This window comes from Mustela nigripes, chromosome 1 (genome assembly GCF_022355385.1).
Source record: "Mustela nigripes isolate SB6536 chromosome 1, MUSNIG.SB6536, whole genome shotgun sequence".
Classification (NCBI taxonomy): Eukaryota; Metazoa; Chordata; class Mammalia; order Carnivora; family Mustelidae; genus Mustela; species Mustela nigripes.
In genome coordinates this window covers 46,445,947-46,463,229 of record NC_081557.1, presented here as the reverse complement: position 1 = coordinate 46,463,229, position 17,283 = coordinate 46,445,947, and the positions used below count along the sequence as shown (strand labels likewise).

General features: G+C 36.9%; 2 protein-coding genes across 2 annotated transcripts; both read right to left on the bottom strand.

The window, feature by feature from the left end:
• Window positions 1–8,884: 8,884 nt before the first annotated feature.
• On the bottom strand, window positions 8,885–9,829 carry LOC132011600 (olfactory receptor 52K1-like). Its single transcript, XM_059390431.1, has one exon. The coding sequence runs from the start codon at window positions 9,827–9,829 to the stop codon at window positions 8,885–8,887; it is 945 nt and encodes a 314-aa protein (XP_059246414.1).
• Window positions 9,830–16,338: 6,509 nt separating this feature from the next.
• On the bottom strand, window positions 16,339–17,283 carry LOC132011596 (olfactory receptor 52D1-like). The gene has a single exon (XM_059390417.1). It carries the CDS (start codon window positions 17,281–17,283, stop codon window positions 16,339–16,341), a length of 945 nt encoding a protein of 314 aa, XP_059246400.1.

The window sequence follows — 17,283 nt, the reverse complement described above, 5'->3', positions numbered from 1 at the left end:
TTTAATATTATTTAGGCCATGGTAAGAGAATAGAAGAGATTTATTTTCACATGTGAGAAGCAACTAATTTAGATTTTAGAAGAAATCAGAAAAGACCTTATGCAAGAAGTCATGGCAAATGTGAAGTTTGAATAATGCATTTTACTTCAGATGGTGAAATGTTATTAACCAAGATTTCAAGTTTTTAAAAGCACTATCATTATAATTTATGTAGATGTGAAGAAGTATATGCAGGTTTGCGTAACTCTAACCTGCTTGAGCGCATGATTTGGGAAAAAGCCAGACTCATCTATGCTTTCATCTGTGATCAAAACACATAAATAATTCTGAAGTAGGGAATAATGTATTAATATAACAGTATTTGATACACGGTTTTATTTAATTTCACAAATATAGTCCTTTTGTTGGGTAAATGAAAAAGTCAACTTTTAAGAATTACCACTAACTAGCTGGCACTGATTGTGATAGCCTTAGAAAGTGTTCATTTTCTGTATTGTGTGGCAACTCATTATGAACTTACTTTTTTTCCCCCCCTAAAATGCCATTGGAGAGATTCTGGGAAGTTTTGAGACACAATCCACCAATCTGAGCAAGCTTTTTGATTAGGAACATAACAGCTTCTTTTCTCCCATCTTTCTTATCCTTACTGCTCAGAAGGTCTTACAAGCTAGTGAAGAAAATCCAAAGACTTTAAGTTTAGCCATATCTCCTTTAGTTCCCTTTTCATATCAGACCTACTTGTCCAGTGTCTCTGTGGCTTGAGAGCACACGATCACCACATGGACACCAATAATTTTAACTCAGCTCGTTTCTCTGTTTACCACAGTGGTTTATCTCCCTCCTCTTGATGGTCAAGCTAATGACTTACATAGTTACTTACAGTAAGAAGAGAAGATTAAAGTTTATCTTCTGATGGTCTCAATCTATAAACAGGTGAATATGATATAGGAATGTCTATCAAATGTTCCCCCAGAGGCATACTGAAGCAATAATTTTAGGGTATGTGGTATATTTGGGAATTGATTCCAGAATAAATTTTGTAAGGGACTGAGTAAGTAAGACAGTGAAGTGAAGAAAGTCAATAATGTGTGTATGAGTGAGCAGATTACTGCTATAAATTATCAGAGCTTTTTCCTGTTGGATGTGTTGGAAAAAGGTAAAGATCACACTTGATACTGTCCCACTGAAGGTCTCAAAACAGCATATTTATCTAGCAATCTCAATCTCTTATTAGATGGTAATTCTCCATCTCTTATTAGAAGGTGATCACCTTCCCAACACTTCTCGCATGTACCAGTCACAATCAGAGCATGCTCCCCAGGTCAGAGGAAGGGCTCAAACAAAGAGTCATAGGTATCCATTGGAATTAACAGACTATCTACAGGCAATTTATGGAGCAGGATGAGGGTATATGGGCAGTCTTGTTAAGTGTAGCTAAAAAAAAAAAAAATGTTTTATTGGGTAAGCATGCAAAAAAAAACAAAAAAAAACCCACAGAAGACATATTCTAAGTTCCTTCATGATTTCACAGAGGTAGACAGAATATGTGACAATTCTGGATGCTTCATAGACTGTACTCCAGACAGATGAGTTACCATGAAATAGACTTGTAGAAGAATTATCACATTGGTGTAAGGCACCAGGCAGTCTGACATTTATGGCAAGAGTTCTAAATTGGAGTATCAGCTATTTAGAAGAGCAACTGGAAACACCGGCTTTCCAGTACATGGAGAATTTCTCCACTATCTGATCTAATGGGATATTGAATTTGGTTAATACGGCCTTTTCTACCGGGAGGGACAGGGCGCCTTTAGTTTCCCAGAAAGACAACATGGTGCTCATTGGATTATTTATTTATTTATTTATTTAGGATAATCTTGCCTGTCCTCACCAGATATACTGAGGCATATTGGATTAAATTATTCTCCTAAAGTAATTTTTATAATATGATTCTACATATATTGTGGGACTATATGGAGCCTTTTAAAAGAAAGAAAAAAAGAAAAATCATTTTAAAAGATTTTTTTTTAAAGTCTTTTAAAAGAAAGTCTTTTAAACGAAAGATAGGCCAAAAAAAGTGATATTTCCAAAAAAGATAAAGTAAATGTATTCAAATAAAAGTATGGAATATAGTAATGAAGGAAACTTTAAATCCTCATTCCACTATTTGATCGAGATCCAAAACAGGTATGAGAGCTATTCATCTATTTATCCATTTATTAATTCATTCATTTTGTTTTAACTCAGTATATATATCTTGCACATAGTATGAAAGGCAGTCCCTGTTTTCAAGAAATTCTGTCAAAGAAAACAGTATTACACAAAGATTAAAAGCATAGATATTGTGAACAGATCTAGGCTTGACGTTTGATTCAACTGTCTATTAGTTATGCGTTATAAAAAAAAAACAACTAAAATATTTAAATTGAGTGTGGTTTTCCTCATCTTTATAATTGGGATAATGTCAATTGCCTAAAAGAACTGTTGCATGAACATTACAATTTAAAATGTGTTTTGAGCATAGCATACAATGATAGGGTGCTTAAAAGATAGTCATTATCATTATTAAAATTGTTAACAATAATAATGAGGGCAGACATTAAAAATCCAGTATAAAATACAATGGAGTAATTGCTTGGATAGTTACCTGAAATAAGAGAAATAAGAGGGAGTAGGGAAACACTGGATGTGTATTTTTTGTTGCTTCTTTTGCAAAATGTTAATATTTTAAAGAAAATCTTACTACATTAAGATTTATATTCTCTTTCTAGTCCTCTTGACATACAGCTTCTTGTTCTGAATTAAAATAAGAATGTCATTTTTTTAAGAATACCTATTTTTAAAAGAAATGCAAATTTATTTATTTATTTATTGCTTGTTTGTTTGTTTATTTTCTAAGGGAGCAATTAACAAAACTAAAAGGTAACCCATGAAGTGGGAGAAGATATTTGCAAACAACATGTCTGATAAAGGGTAGTGTCCAAATGTCTATAAAGAACTCACCAAACTCAACATCCAAAAAATAAATATTCCAGTTAAGAAATGGGCAAAAGACTGAATAGATAGCTTTCCAAAGAAGACATTCAGGTGGCTAACAGACACGTGAAAAGATGTTTAACATCACTCATCATCAGCAAAATACAAATCAAAATCATGATGAGATGCAACTTACACAGATCAGAATGGCTAAAATTAGCAACACAAGAAACAGCACATGTTGGCGAGGGTGCAGAGAAAGGGGACCCTCTTGCACTGTTGGTGGGAATACAGACTGCACTAACCACTCTGGAGAATAGATTGGAGGTCCTGCAAAAAAGTAAAAAATAGAATCAATCTACAATCCAGCATTTTACTACTAGGTATTTACCCAAAGGATATAAAAATACAGAGTCAAAGGGGTACATGAACCCTAATGTTTATAGCAGCATTATCAACAATAGCCAAACCATAGAGAGAGCTCAGATGTCTATTGACTGATTAATGGATAAAGAACAGGTGGTATACACACACACACACACACACACACACACACACAATGGGACATTATTCAGCTATCAAAAAGAATGAAATCTTGCCATTTGCGATGACATGGATGGAGTTAGAATGTATTATGCTAAGTGAAATAAGTCATTCAGGAAAAAAAAACAGCTTATGATCTCATATGTGGAATTTAAGAAAGAAAACAGATGAACATATGGGAAGGGGGAAAGGAAAAAGGAGAGAAGGAAACAAGCTATAAGTGACTCTTATTGATAAAGAATAAGTTGATAGATGGAGGTGGGGGGGATGGGCTAGAAGGGTGATGGGTATTATAGAGGGCACTTGTGGTGAGCAGTGGACATTGTATATAAATGATGAATTACTGAATTCTAATCCAGAAACCAACATTGCACTGTTTAGCAAAATTTTAAATAAAAGAAAATAGAATAAAAAAGAAATTAAACAATTAAAAATATAAAAAAAGGTAACAAATTTTAAAAATCATAAAATATTTGATACATGCACACTTTATTACTTCTTTTTTTTTTTACATTTTATTTATTTGTTTGAGAGAAAGAGAATGAGAGAGCATAAGTCAGGGGCAGAAGGGGAGGGATAAGGGGACTACCCACAGGGAGCCCAATGCAGAGCTCAATCCCAGGACCCTGGGATCATAATCTGAGCTGAAGGCAAAGCTTAACTGACTGAGCCACCCAAGCTCCTTTATTACATATAATTGAAAATAATTTTAGGGAAAACCTGAAGTTAATTTGTATAAAAATTTCAACTGGTGTCCATGCCTTTATGTTCACATACCAATGCCCAAGTGAGATCAATTAGAGAGAAAATTCCTTTGTGTATTCTACTCAAGCACCTCCTTCAAAACCAGAGCAGAATTAATTTAATTCTACATTGTATTTGTTTATTTTCTAGTTTGTGGAGGTATAACTGACATATAACATTATTTAAGATGTACAATATATTGATTTGATACACTTATATATTTCAAAATAATACCACCCTGGTGTTAGCTAACAGAAACATCATGACATATAATTACCATTTCTTTTTTATTGTGAGACATTTAAAATGTTCTCTTTTAATACCTTTCAAGTATGTAATACAGTATTGCTAACCATAACCACTATAATATGCATTAGACCCCCTGAACTTATTCATCTTATAACCAGAAGTTTATACTATTTGATCAACATCTACCCTTTTCCTCTATCCTCTGTCCTCTAGTCCCTGATAACCACCATTCTACTTCTGTTTCTAGGAGTTTGACTCTTTTAGATTTCACATATAAGTGATATGTATTTGTCTTTGTGTGATTTATATCACTTAACTTAATACCCCCAATGTGCCAGGCATGGCCAGCAACCCCTGTACCAATGGATAAGATGTTACTCTAAACTTTGCTGTGAAAGACGGGAAAACACAATGCAGTCAATACTCAGAAAATAAGACCCTTTGCTCTTCTTTGCTCTTGCTTTTATTGGTCCTTCAGGATAATCACAAATCCTTATCACTGTTTTTCCAGCATGTGACCTGTGATAAGGGGTCTTACTGAAACTAGGAGGACCTGTTGATGGGACAGAAACAAAAGCTAATCAGAGTGTTCTACCAGTGCTGAACACAGTGTGAGGGACAATGCATACAACTCTTAGATCACAGGGCGGCTATTTTGGCTAAGAAAACTTTGGGGACGGCAGCTCCCCTCAGCATTCCAATGGCAGAGTGGTCACACAGGCCTTGGCATTCCAAAAACCTACTCCCTTCTTGAAAATCCTCCATCACCCTCAACAGCCTCCTTGTTACATTTTAGCAAGCCAGGTATTATGACTGATTTCATGCTCTGCATTAACCCCAACACTAATGTCCATCCATGTTGTGGCAAACAACAGGATGTCTTTCTCATAGGTGGATAATCTTCCATTGTGCGTGCGTGTGTGTGTGTGTGTGTGTGTGTGTGTGTATCCACTCACCCACTAACAGACACTTAGACTATTTCTGTATCATGGCTATTGTGAATAAGCTGTAATAAACATGAGAATAGAGATATGTCTTTGAAATCCTATTGTCATTTCCTCTGACTATATACCCTGAAGTATGATTACTGATTATATGGTAGTTCTATTTTTAATTTCTTGAGGAACTTCCATACTGTTTTCTATAGGGCTATACCAATTTACATTTCCGCCAACAGTCCATCTTTTCATTTTTATTTTTTAATTTTTTACATTTATTTATTTATTTTAGGCGGGGGGATGGCAGAAGGGCAAGGGCAGAGGGAGAGGGAGAGAGATAATCTCAAGCAGACTCCCTGCTGAGTGTGAAGCCCAACTCAGGTCTCAATCCCAGGACCCTGACATGACCGAAGTTGAAATCAAGAGTCAGATACTTCACTGACTGAGCCACCCAAGCGTTCTTGCCCCATAATAACAAAAAATGACATCAAATTATACATCAAATTATTTTGGAGAAAAAATGCTTTTTGCCTCTAGTTTTATTTTACATGCTGGCTGTACTTGGTATGAGGGAAACCACAGCTAAATGATAATGCATGTAAGAAAGTCAGCTGGTATAGCCCACAGATCAAAAGTACTGCATATCTGAGATGCATTCAGAGCTCCTTTTATTTTCTTTTAAAGATTTTATTTATTTATTTGACAGAGAGGCAGAGAGATACAAGTAGGCAGAGAGGCAGGCAGAGGGGCGGGGAAGCAGGCTCCCTGCTGAACAGAGAGACCAATATGGGGGCTCAGGCTCAGGACCCTGAGATCATGACCTGAGCTGAAGGCAGAGGCTTAACCCACTGAGCCACCCAGGTGCCCCAGCATTCAGAGCTTATTAGATGTGACCTCAAACATGTTGTTTTAAACTTTATGCTTTAATTTCCTCATCTGATGAAAAAATAATAATACAAATCTTGTGATTGTGATAGGACAGTTATATGGAATCATTTAGTTTTGTATCTAAATGATACTAAGAAGTACAAATGTTATTTCTTCTCTATAAGGTGGAAAACTTTGTCAGTCATCTGTAAACTAAACAAACTATACAAACCAGAATTAAAAGCAACCTATGTTATTAAACAACTTAGAATTCTTATCATTCTTTTTTTAAAAATATTTTATATATTTGACAGAGAGAGAGAGATCACAAGTAGGCAGAGAGGCAGACAGAGAGAGAGGGGGATGCAGGCTCCCTGCCGAGCAGAGAGTCTGATGTGAGGCTCAATCCAAGGACCTTGATATCATGACCTGACCCAAAGGCAGAGGCTTAACCCACTGAGCCACCTAGGTGCCCCAGAATTCTTACCATTCTGAAAGCATAATTTCAAGGCTCTGGCAACTGTCTTTAATTATAAGGAGAATATGTTAGACAAAAATCTATTTCTTCTGTGGCCAACAGAGTTTATATATTTCAAGAGTGGGTGATAAAAAGAAGGTAAATTTTAGTTCATTATTGCTATAAACTCTATGGCAACACATCGCCATAGTGTGAATTATGTAAATTATGCCACATAGTGCCATTGTATGTGGGGGGGGGGGGGCTTCTATTAATGGAGATTTTCCAATAGCAAGTGAATAATCCTCTATAAGGATGGGCATTCTTCATGTGGCAGATGGAATTAGAAGAAAATCACAGCAGCTCTTAGTACCACTGGTTGGGTTGAGGAATTATAATTATTTTCACTCAGTAGAAGTACGAACTGATGGATGGATTGTTGGCATATTTAATTAATGAGGACATCTGAGTGCTTCTTTCTTCTATATGACCTTACATCCCATATCTGTACCCAATCCAACTTTTTCCTCCCCTGGAATTGAGCCTAAGGTTGAGAGTCTTTTTACAGTGGGGCAGGGACCAGAAGAGAAGCTAACCTCTTGAGTTACAGGAGGAAGACTGCTGTGGTGCAGAATAGGGCATGCTGTCTCAACTAGAAACAGATGTATGCTGTTGTGTCTGGGCTTTCATGAATCCCAATAAATTTCTGTATACATAACCCAAGGTGTTTTGGCTACCTTGGAATCTCTAGATTCACAAAATTGAGAGTAGACTAATTAGATGTGCATGAGCTAATGAGGGAAGCACTGGCAAATAATCATGAGTGAGAATGATATAAATGTTTGGAGACATAATATAGAACTTTGGAGAGGAGGTAGAAACTAAAGAATCATTTATGATGAAAATGAAAGAAAGCTGAGTGTAGCAAATTCTATTTTTCAAGAATGGCTAATAACCATGTCTTCTGTAACAGACACATTTCTGTTATATGATCTTGCTTCTCCTCATTTAAGAACGGACTCTTGCCTATATCTTTGAATATGCTTGAGACCCTTCAACTGCCATGAATACAACAGAAGTCAATCTGTGCCAGGTCTTGGCAGAGTCCTTAACTGTTATCACAGCTTTTCCTATTTGCATGCCATGTAAGAACCCGTGGGTTCTAATCTGATGGAACAGGAGTCAGTGCAGAGGTAGACTGAGCTGTCTAACCTATGAGTAAAGGAGAAGGCTTCAGTGTCCAGTCATGGATTCCTATCTGCAGCTGCTTGAAGGACTCCAAGTAAGAACTACACAACTGAGTCCAAACCATCAATAGAACCTTGAGAAAAAAAAAATCATAATATATCATTTAAGTGTTGGGGTGTTTTATTACACAACATTAATTAAAATTTAAGAAAAAAATAAATTTAAGTGTTGGATTCTGCTGTAACAAAAACCTAAAACATGCAGCACTGGCGTTGAGTGCATGGACAGAAGCTTGAAGGGTAGTGGTAAGACTGTTAATGAAGACTTTAACTAGAATAACAAAATTGTTGCTGTGTGTTAGAGAAGAAAGCAATCTGTGCTTTGTGATGGTGGAAACAAACCTGTCACCTTCATTAAGGTAGAAAGCAAACAATATACCTAATGAACCGATGTATTTGATGAAGGAAACTTCTGGGTAATGTTGAAAGTGCCACTTATAATACAATATGTATAGATAAAATAATTTAAAGAAATAATGTTTAACATTCAAATAGTACTCATAAAAACCATAAAACTTCAGGTATTTCTGAGTTGGAATACATAATTGTTTTTCATTCACTTTTTATCTAGACATTATATACTCAAAGTAAAAAGTGTGCATTTTAAAAATATTTTATTGGTCATAGGAACTGTTTGGTTAGACTGAAAAGGATAAAGATAGCTCATAATGGGTTTCATAATGACAACTACATTCTGATGGAGAGGACATGCCCCAGTTACATTCCCACATGGAATCCTTCTCTTGTTTTGGTTATTCCTGTTCCCATGAACCCTCAAATCTGGCAGACATTATCTCTGCCTCTAGCCTAAGAAGATTTCCAGCTCCATATCATAGGTATCCTATCCACCTCAGATATCAGCCTCAATTTCTATGACAGTGGAAGATCCACAGCACCCGCTCCCGCATTTGCTTAGTCCGAGCCCCATAAATCAGGGGGTTGACCATGGGAGGCACAAGAAAGTAGAGATTGTCAATAATAATCTGTAGATAGGGAGCCATATGGTAGCCTAAAATCTGGGCCAGGACAGAGAAGACAACAGGAGAATAAAAGAGAGCTATAATACAAAGATGGGAGCCACAAGTACTGAGAGCTTTGCCCCGTGCCTCCCAAGAGGGGATCTGAAAGACAGCATGAAGGATCAGCCCATATGACAGAATGATAAAAAAAAGATCAAATCCCACAGATGCTACAATAACCATGAGGCCATAGACAATGTGGTTGGACACGTCTCCACAGGCTATCTGCACCACAGCCATGTAGGCACAGTAGGAGTAAGCTATGATGTGAGTTTGGAAGCCTTCCAGTCTTTTCGCCAGGATGGGTGCTGGAGTCAGCACTGCCACTGCCCTTGCCAGGACAGCCAGTGCCATCTTCCCAAGCATGCTGTTAGCAAGGATGGTTGTATATCTCAGAGGGAACCAGATAGCCACAAATCTGTCAAAAGCCATGGCTAAGAGGATCCCAGACTCCATGACGTAAAAAGAAGGGATAAAAAACATCTGTGTGAGGCAGGCCTTGAAGCTGATCTCTTTGGCATTCACCCAGAAGATACTCAGCATGCGAGGCACAGTGACACTGACAAGGGACAGGTCAACAATAGATAGCATGGCCAGTAGGAGAAACATGGGCTCGTGAAGACTCTTCTCCACTCGGATGATGCATAAGATGGTGGCATTCCCAATAACTGTAATGACAAATACCAAGAAAAAAGGCACAGAGAACCAGCCATGGGAAGATTCTAGGCCAGGTATTCCAGCCAGGACAAATATCAGGGGTTGAGGAATGGAGTTGTTGCAAGAGGTCATCCCTAACCTGAGCTCCTCAAAGTCTGATTCCTAGGGAGAAAGAAACAAAGGACACTTTGAAACCACTGCATCATTTGACCTAAAATGCTGTGTATTCTAGTTTACAGTGATAATCATAATTATATTATATAAACTAATGATCAAATGAATGCTTCAGCTACTTAAAGTATGGAGGGAGATAATTCTAGACAGAAGCAGTCTCAGGGATAAATGCTCAATAAAGAGATATAAACTCCATACTTTAGATTTTCATGTGGCTCTGATCCTACTTAATAACCAATGTGTGCAATCCTATAGGACTTTTTCCCAGATATACAGTCTGATGGGAGACCGCACATTTCCGACATTATAGGCAGGAGGTAGGGTAAGGACAAGCTATGAAGCTTGGTTTTAATATAAAATTGAGGCAGTTGAATTCGTCATCCCAGAGTCTTCAGTTCTTAAGTCTGACTTTGGTACTTTGAAATTCTTCTCTGGACCCTTTGTTTTGAATTTGACAGAGAATCTAAGAATTCTGCCAATTTTATACCTGAAAAGCATGATGTTATTTTGGAGCAATAACTAATATTTTGGATGACAAATGTGGTGCCGAAAAGGCCTCAATTCATAATAATTTAGTATTAAAGTCCCAGATTATTCAATAAGGCATGGTTAGGGAGTGGGCCAAAGTAAAGGCAAATTAATAATCTTTTATGTATATGTGTATTTATGTGGGGAATATGGTTAAGATTAGTGGTAATACATATTTCTATAGAAATTAAGAATATTATATTTGTTAAATATTTTAACCTACAACTATTTTGAATCAAAATGCACATTTACAAATTTATAAGTTATTTGATTAAATTCAAAAAGAGTGTATTTAATGAATACATTAGAAGTAGAAATCAAACAAAAATAACAAAGGAGTAAGACTTTTTTCTTATACTATGAATGAAATTAAATTCCACTATTAAGGTTTAGACTCCATATTTTATTAGAAACACTCTAACTACATATTTATAAAAGATAATAACAGAAGAAACATTTCTATATAAGCTGAAAATAAAGAGATAGAAAATAAAACACAAAGTTGCTCTAAAGGTAAAAGTATAGTAATCATACTGTGACCTTTTTGTTTCGATTGTCAATGAACTCAGGTTATTTGTATGTTTTTTTTTTTTTGCTAATTTATTTATTCTAAATATTTAAAATCCCCAAATAGAGTGGCATATCTGTATCATAAAATGAGTTATTCAGATCTAAGAATTTCATATACCAACTGCATTTGGCAAAAAGTGTACCACAGCCAAATGATAGATAGGAAGACTGCCTGGAAAGTAACTTGGAACAGTGAAAATAGCCAAGTTTTTGAGATAATATATGTCTGGAATACAATCTCAGTCCTGTCACTTAAGTGATTTGTCCAAGTTGTTTAAGTCTTTAAGTCTCATTTCCTCATCTCAAAAGTGGGATGAGGTTTACCTTTCAAAGCTTGCAGTGAGGATGAAATCCATCATTAAAGTCCAACATTGTATAAAATATGCATCATGCTTTGGTGTTCTATAAATGCAAATTTTCTTCCTTTTCTATGAAGTAAATATTTTGAGATATTCAAAAAAATCCTTTTTGTTTGATTCTTGGAAAGAACTCTAACTAGAATAATAAAGTTGAATTGAGATCCCAAAAAAGAATATTTAATGGTCCTAACATTTTTATCCTCAAATATTTTTAGATTCATTATTTGTTAGAGAACAAAAAATAATATGTAGTGTCACCAGAAATAGATACCTGGCCAAAAAAAGGATGCTAAAAAATTTTAATAGGTACATTTTAGTTCAATAAGGGAAATGAACCTATCACAAAAACACACAGAAAAGACAACCCTGTGAAACCAGAAGCGCACTACCAGTGGGAGTTTCCATGTAGAAACTGAATGATGATCTATCTATAAGTAATAATGTAGATGAAAATTTCTCCATGTGACGGGGACATCAGGACATTAGTGTGTTAAGCAACATGGTAAAGTTTTGTCTGAGTGATCAGGAACAGTTGCCAGCCAGGAACAAACATATCAACCTAATTATAAGTAGAGACACCATCAATCTGGACATAAAATTTAGAAATGAGCCTATTATTTTTTAGAGAATGTAACTGGGAATTCTAAAGACTGTGGACCCCAATCTTGGCCTTACAAGAATTGGTGATAGTAGTATGTGGTTTAAAAAAAATAAAAAAAATTTGAGAATCTCTTTTTCCTTACATGACTTTGCATCCCAGGATTTTGTACTCTTTCCTCATCCCTTTCTCCCTTTTCCTAGAGTAATACCTGTAGATTGTTGTGAGTCTGGTCACACTGGGACTGGGACCAGCAAAGCATCCATCTGCTTCAAGTATGAAGAAAACCTGTTGATGGCCAGAATAAGATGGAGTGTCTAAGCTGGAGGCAGATTTATGCTGTTTTTTTCTGGTTCTTCTGGGTCCTCAGTGGCCTCTCTGTTGCGCAAAATGCCATACCTAGCTTGGATATGCATCTTAGAGCCAATTACTAAGGATACCACGGGAGGATAAGAGCAGATAATTAAGGAGCACTGTAAATATAACTGTTGGTCTATGTTAGGAACTTGAGGGAGAAAGAGTAAGGATTATGGGAGAATCACTTAGGATGGAAATTAAAGAAATCCTACAGTAACAGAGGGCAGAGCTGCTTACTGCTATAATCACATACAAATTGCTTTAGTTTGCTTCAAAACCAGTAGTTTAAACCATTTTCATTTCCAGTGACTTTGGGGACCCCATAACTAAAACTTAAACTAAAATTAAGAATCTTGATTTCCTAGAAGCAAGTAAAATCCACAAGAAGCTGAAAAAAGGGAGAGATTAAGGGCATACTTATCTTGATGACTGCTGAGAAAGGTGTCATTACTGAATCATTATATTGCACACCTGAAAGTAATATAACACTGTACATTATACTTCAAAAAATGTATGCATTAAGAAATTTTAATTGACTAAATTGAGGCCATAGTTTGGTAAATAAGATATATAAAAAGGAACATAAGGGTAAGATTAAAGTAGAAACAAGAGAGGAACTCTAGAAAAAAATATTACAAAATGCTAGGTTTAAGAGACACTGAGTTTCAGAAAGACTTGGCAAAAGTCACAAACTCAATTTGAGAGTAAATAGCAAAGAGGGGAGAAACCGTTAACTATTTTGCAGGTAACCAAGGTAAACATCCTAATAACACTGCCTGGGCCTTGTTTATTTACTATTATTTCCCAGTGCCTGGCAAGTGGTAGGTCTTCAAATATTTTCATATGAATAAATGCATACACTCTGTCCCTACCTCCACAGGTCTTCATCAAGCATCTGCTCTAGACTCTAGGCCAGTAATAACACTGCAAGTGAAAGCAACAGTCGCACAACCTGTGAGCTGGTCAAAGTCTTCATTAAGCCATGTTCCTCAACCTAAAGTACATTCGGAGTACTCAATTCAATTTAATTCTTCCTATCATGATTGCTACCAACTTGGATCAAATGACTATCACACTGACCTAGAAAACTTTTATAAACCACTAAAAGGTCTTTTTTGCATTCATTTATTACATTCTTGGTCTCAGCCCATTTTCCTCACTGTAGCCACAATGCTCTCTTTACTTAAAAAAAAAAAAAAAAAAGTATTTATTTATTTATTTATTTGAGAGAAAGAGAGAACGTGAGTGGAGGAGGCAGAGGGAGAGAGAGAAGCACACTCCCCGCTGAGCCGGGAGCCCCCTGCAGGACTTGATCCCACCACCCCAGAATCATGACCTGAGCCGAAGGCAACTGTTTAACTGACTGAGGCACCAGGGCACTCTCCAATGATCTTTTTAAAACACAAACCTGATACATCACTCCTATGCGTAAAACATTCATAGTCTTCTCGCTTTTATTTTTTTTATTTTATTTATTTATTTATTTTTTATTTTTTTTTATTTTTTATTTTTTATAAACATATATTTTTATTGAGAATCTTCAGTATGGCTTATCACCCTTGCTGGCTACTGTCTCAGCCTCACACATCTGCTCTTCACCTCACTCTCCATCCTCCGACCTGTGAAATGGACTTTCTCTGGTTCTTCAAGTGTATGACACCACTTCCTATCTTAAGGTCTACACATGTTCATGCATCCTGTTCTCTCTCCCTGTAACATCACCAGTCCCATTTCATGACCTCTTTTCCTTTTCGCAGCTACTTGATGCCCATTCGGCATTCCAGAAGTGTCATTTCAACCTTCCTTGATTGCTCTAGACTATATCAAAACCTCATGTTATACGTGCTTATATAAATCTTTGTTTCTACTTGACAGGACTTAATATCCAGTGGAATTATGCATGTGAGCATCACTTGATCATTTCACCTCCACCAGATTGGAAAGTCCCTGACACATGGACTTTGTTTTGCCTACCTCTCCTCAGAATCCAGCTCAATGTATCCCATTTTAGCCACTCCATCAATAGATTTTTGCTGCATGAATACATGAATAAGTTGCATATCTTCTTTCTCTTGATTAGAATTTAATGTAGAATCTTTGAAGATTTAGTTTTGTGTTTGTTATTGTTGGACATTTCCTATTTGTCATCCTGTACATTTTGTATGTAACTAACTCCTTAGTTCTTATTTCCAGTCATAACATGTAAACAGCTCTGATGCTGGTTAAGGAATACATTATAATTAAATTCCATGATTTATGATGCTCCAAATTAAAAAAAAATACAGCAATAAGGTTCAGACTTACCAATTTGTCTTCAGGAAACATTCAATGTAATGGCAACAGTCTCAAAGTTTACATTTCCCTAGGCATTCTCTTCTCTTTAGATCTGTCCCTACTGTCATTCTCATTTTTCTGCATTATCTTAGAAAGAGAAAGACATAGAGAGAGTGGGTTACGGGAGAGGGAGGGAGAGAAAGAAGCAGACTCTCTGCTGAACGCAGAGCCCAATGCAGGACATGATCTCGCACCCTGAGATCGTGACCTGAGCTGAAATCAAGAGCTAGACCCTTAACTGTCTGAACCACCCAAGTGCCCCAGAGATCTATTATTTGAATGAAGGTGAAGTCTTCATGAACAGGACAATGAGTTCAAAGGATATTTAATAATGAGAAGAGAAACAGCAGAAAAGGATTTTGTTAAGCTTTGCTTTGCTATCCTGGTGCTTATAGGGTCCTGACATACAAATTTTGTGTATTCTTTAACTTTTAGGAGGATGACTGATCTCAATGTAGAGATGTGCTAGGCATAGTAATTAAAAACTAATGCCTTGAAAATATCAGTGGCAACTGTTGAAATAGCCCAACTGGGAAATGATAAAACCCTCAACAATGATATTTTAGTAGAGTCTATGGAAGAGAAACAGAGAGAAGCAGCCCTGATATTTACCTCTAAAAAGCTCCTATATTAAATAGAAGGAAATTAAAGAGAAAAAAAAGTATAAATAATACTTCATAAGTAATAAATCACAAATAGAGAGCATCAATTCAATGAAATTTGGCATGTATTTATTACATAACTCTGGGATAATTTCCATTTTGTACAAGCCAAGAAGTGAAGAGTCATATTTTTTGAAGAGAAAATACTCAGATTTTTTTCAGTAAAATATTTACATCTTTTTTTTTAATGATTTTGTCTTTAGTTATCACCAGTAGCATAATCACAATTTTTTTTAATTCGGTTATTTTACCAATGGACTTCCTCCTTTAGCAAGCACATGTAATATATGAAGACTGGCAAAGCTGAATCTAGCTCAGTGGCTTGTGCCTAAGCTCTGGGTAAATTCCCAAGTATGAAGCATCAAGCATAAAGTTGTTTCTGTTTTCAGGACACTCTGTGATGAAGGCAGAGATCATTTTTAAAGAGACCCAAAATTAGTTCAAGTAACAAAACAATAGCAGGCACAAGTCATTCTTGGTGGAGACACAGTATTCTATGAGCAATACAATGTCTAAACTTCTGTGGGCTTCATTATTACAATATTGAATTTTTCCACATTTCTGTTTGACAACTGTCCTGTGTGTCCATTCTTGGGAATAAAACACAATTATTTATTATATTAAAAGGACATCAATCCTATTACATTGCCTCTTCTGTAGAATATTGACAGCACTCATTAATGTTCCAATTGCAGATGCTTCCTGTGGAATTTTCTGAGGTTCCCGTGGGTTTCTTCACATTTTCAATCACTCCCTATTTTAAAATAAACTACTAGTCTCAGTTACAACACAGAAGATCAGTAGCAGCAAGAAGCTGCTACTTTCCAAAGCAACAAGTTTTGAATAAGCTCCCTAATATCCAGGTGTGCACAAAATATCTCATGTCATCTAGTTTCATTACAGTGAGGGAATTTCAATTATGTGTGGTCAGTCTTTCCCACTAAAATGTTTCAGAGAGGTAATTTTTCATGCCTGTTAAAAAAATGGAATCGATTATTTCCATAATCGATTATTTCCATCATTATTATGATAATATCTTTGCAAACAAGTTCAGGATAGTCAAGTAACTTTTACCTTTAGAGAACTAAGAACATGGTCTCGAATTTTTTTGGTCCTAATACCATAAACAATGGGGTTAAGGAAAGGTGGTACCAGAAGGTACATATTGGCAATAAATATATGAATTTGGGGAGCCACATTGTGGCCAAAGCGGTGAGTGAGGAAGGTAAAGACAGCTGTGGAGTAGAAAACAAGGATGACACAGACATGGGAGCCACAGGTACCTAGAGCTTTAAAACTTGCTTCCCGTGATGGAAGGCGAAAGACCGCACGGAGGATTAGGACATAAGAGACAGCAATGAAAAAGCCGTCACAGGAACCAATGACAGAGGCCACACTGAGGCTGTAACGTTTGGTAACTCCTGTGTCCACACACGCCAGCTTCACCACAGCCATGAACTCACAGTAGGTGTGGGCAATGATTCGAGTCCTGCAGTACGGCAGCTGCCTGAGCAGGATGGGATGTGGAGAAAAGAAGACCACTCCCCGGAGTACCACAGAAGCTCCCATTTTGGCAATGCGAGAATGGGTGAGAATCGTGGTATGGCGCAGTGGGTCACAAATGGCCACGTAACGGTCAAAGGCCATGGCCAGGAAAAAGCCTGATTCCATAGCAGTAAAACTGTGAATGAAGAACATTTGGGTCAGGCAGGCATCAAAGGCAATGTCATGGGCTTCCAGCCAGAAGAGACAGAGCATTCGAGGCAGGGTGGATGTGGAGAGGACCAGGTCGGTGATGGAGAGCATGCAGAGAAAGAGGAACATAGGCTCATGGAGGCTTCGCTCTGCCCTCACCACGGCCAGGATGGTCACATTCCCCACCACAGCCACCACATACATGGAGCAGAAGGGAATCCCAATCCAGACATGCAGGTGCTCTAGTCCTGGGATGCCCATCAGCAGGAAGGTGTCTGGAGATGTTTGAGATTTATTGGCTGGTCCCAT

What these genes read in the sequence shown, in the direction of transcription:
- LOC132011600 (XM_059390431.1), bottom strand. Translation starts at nt 9,829, where the DNA reads ATGACCTCTTGCAACAACTCCATTCCTCAACCCCTGATATTTGTCCTG.
- LOC132011596 (XM_059390417.1), bottom strand. Translation starts at nt 17,283, where the DNA reads ATGGGACCAGCCAATAAATCTCAAACATCTCCAGACACCTTCCTGCTG.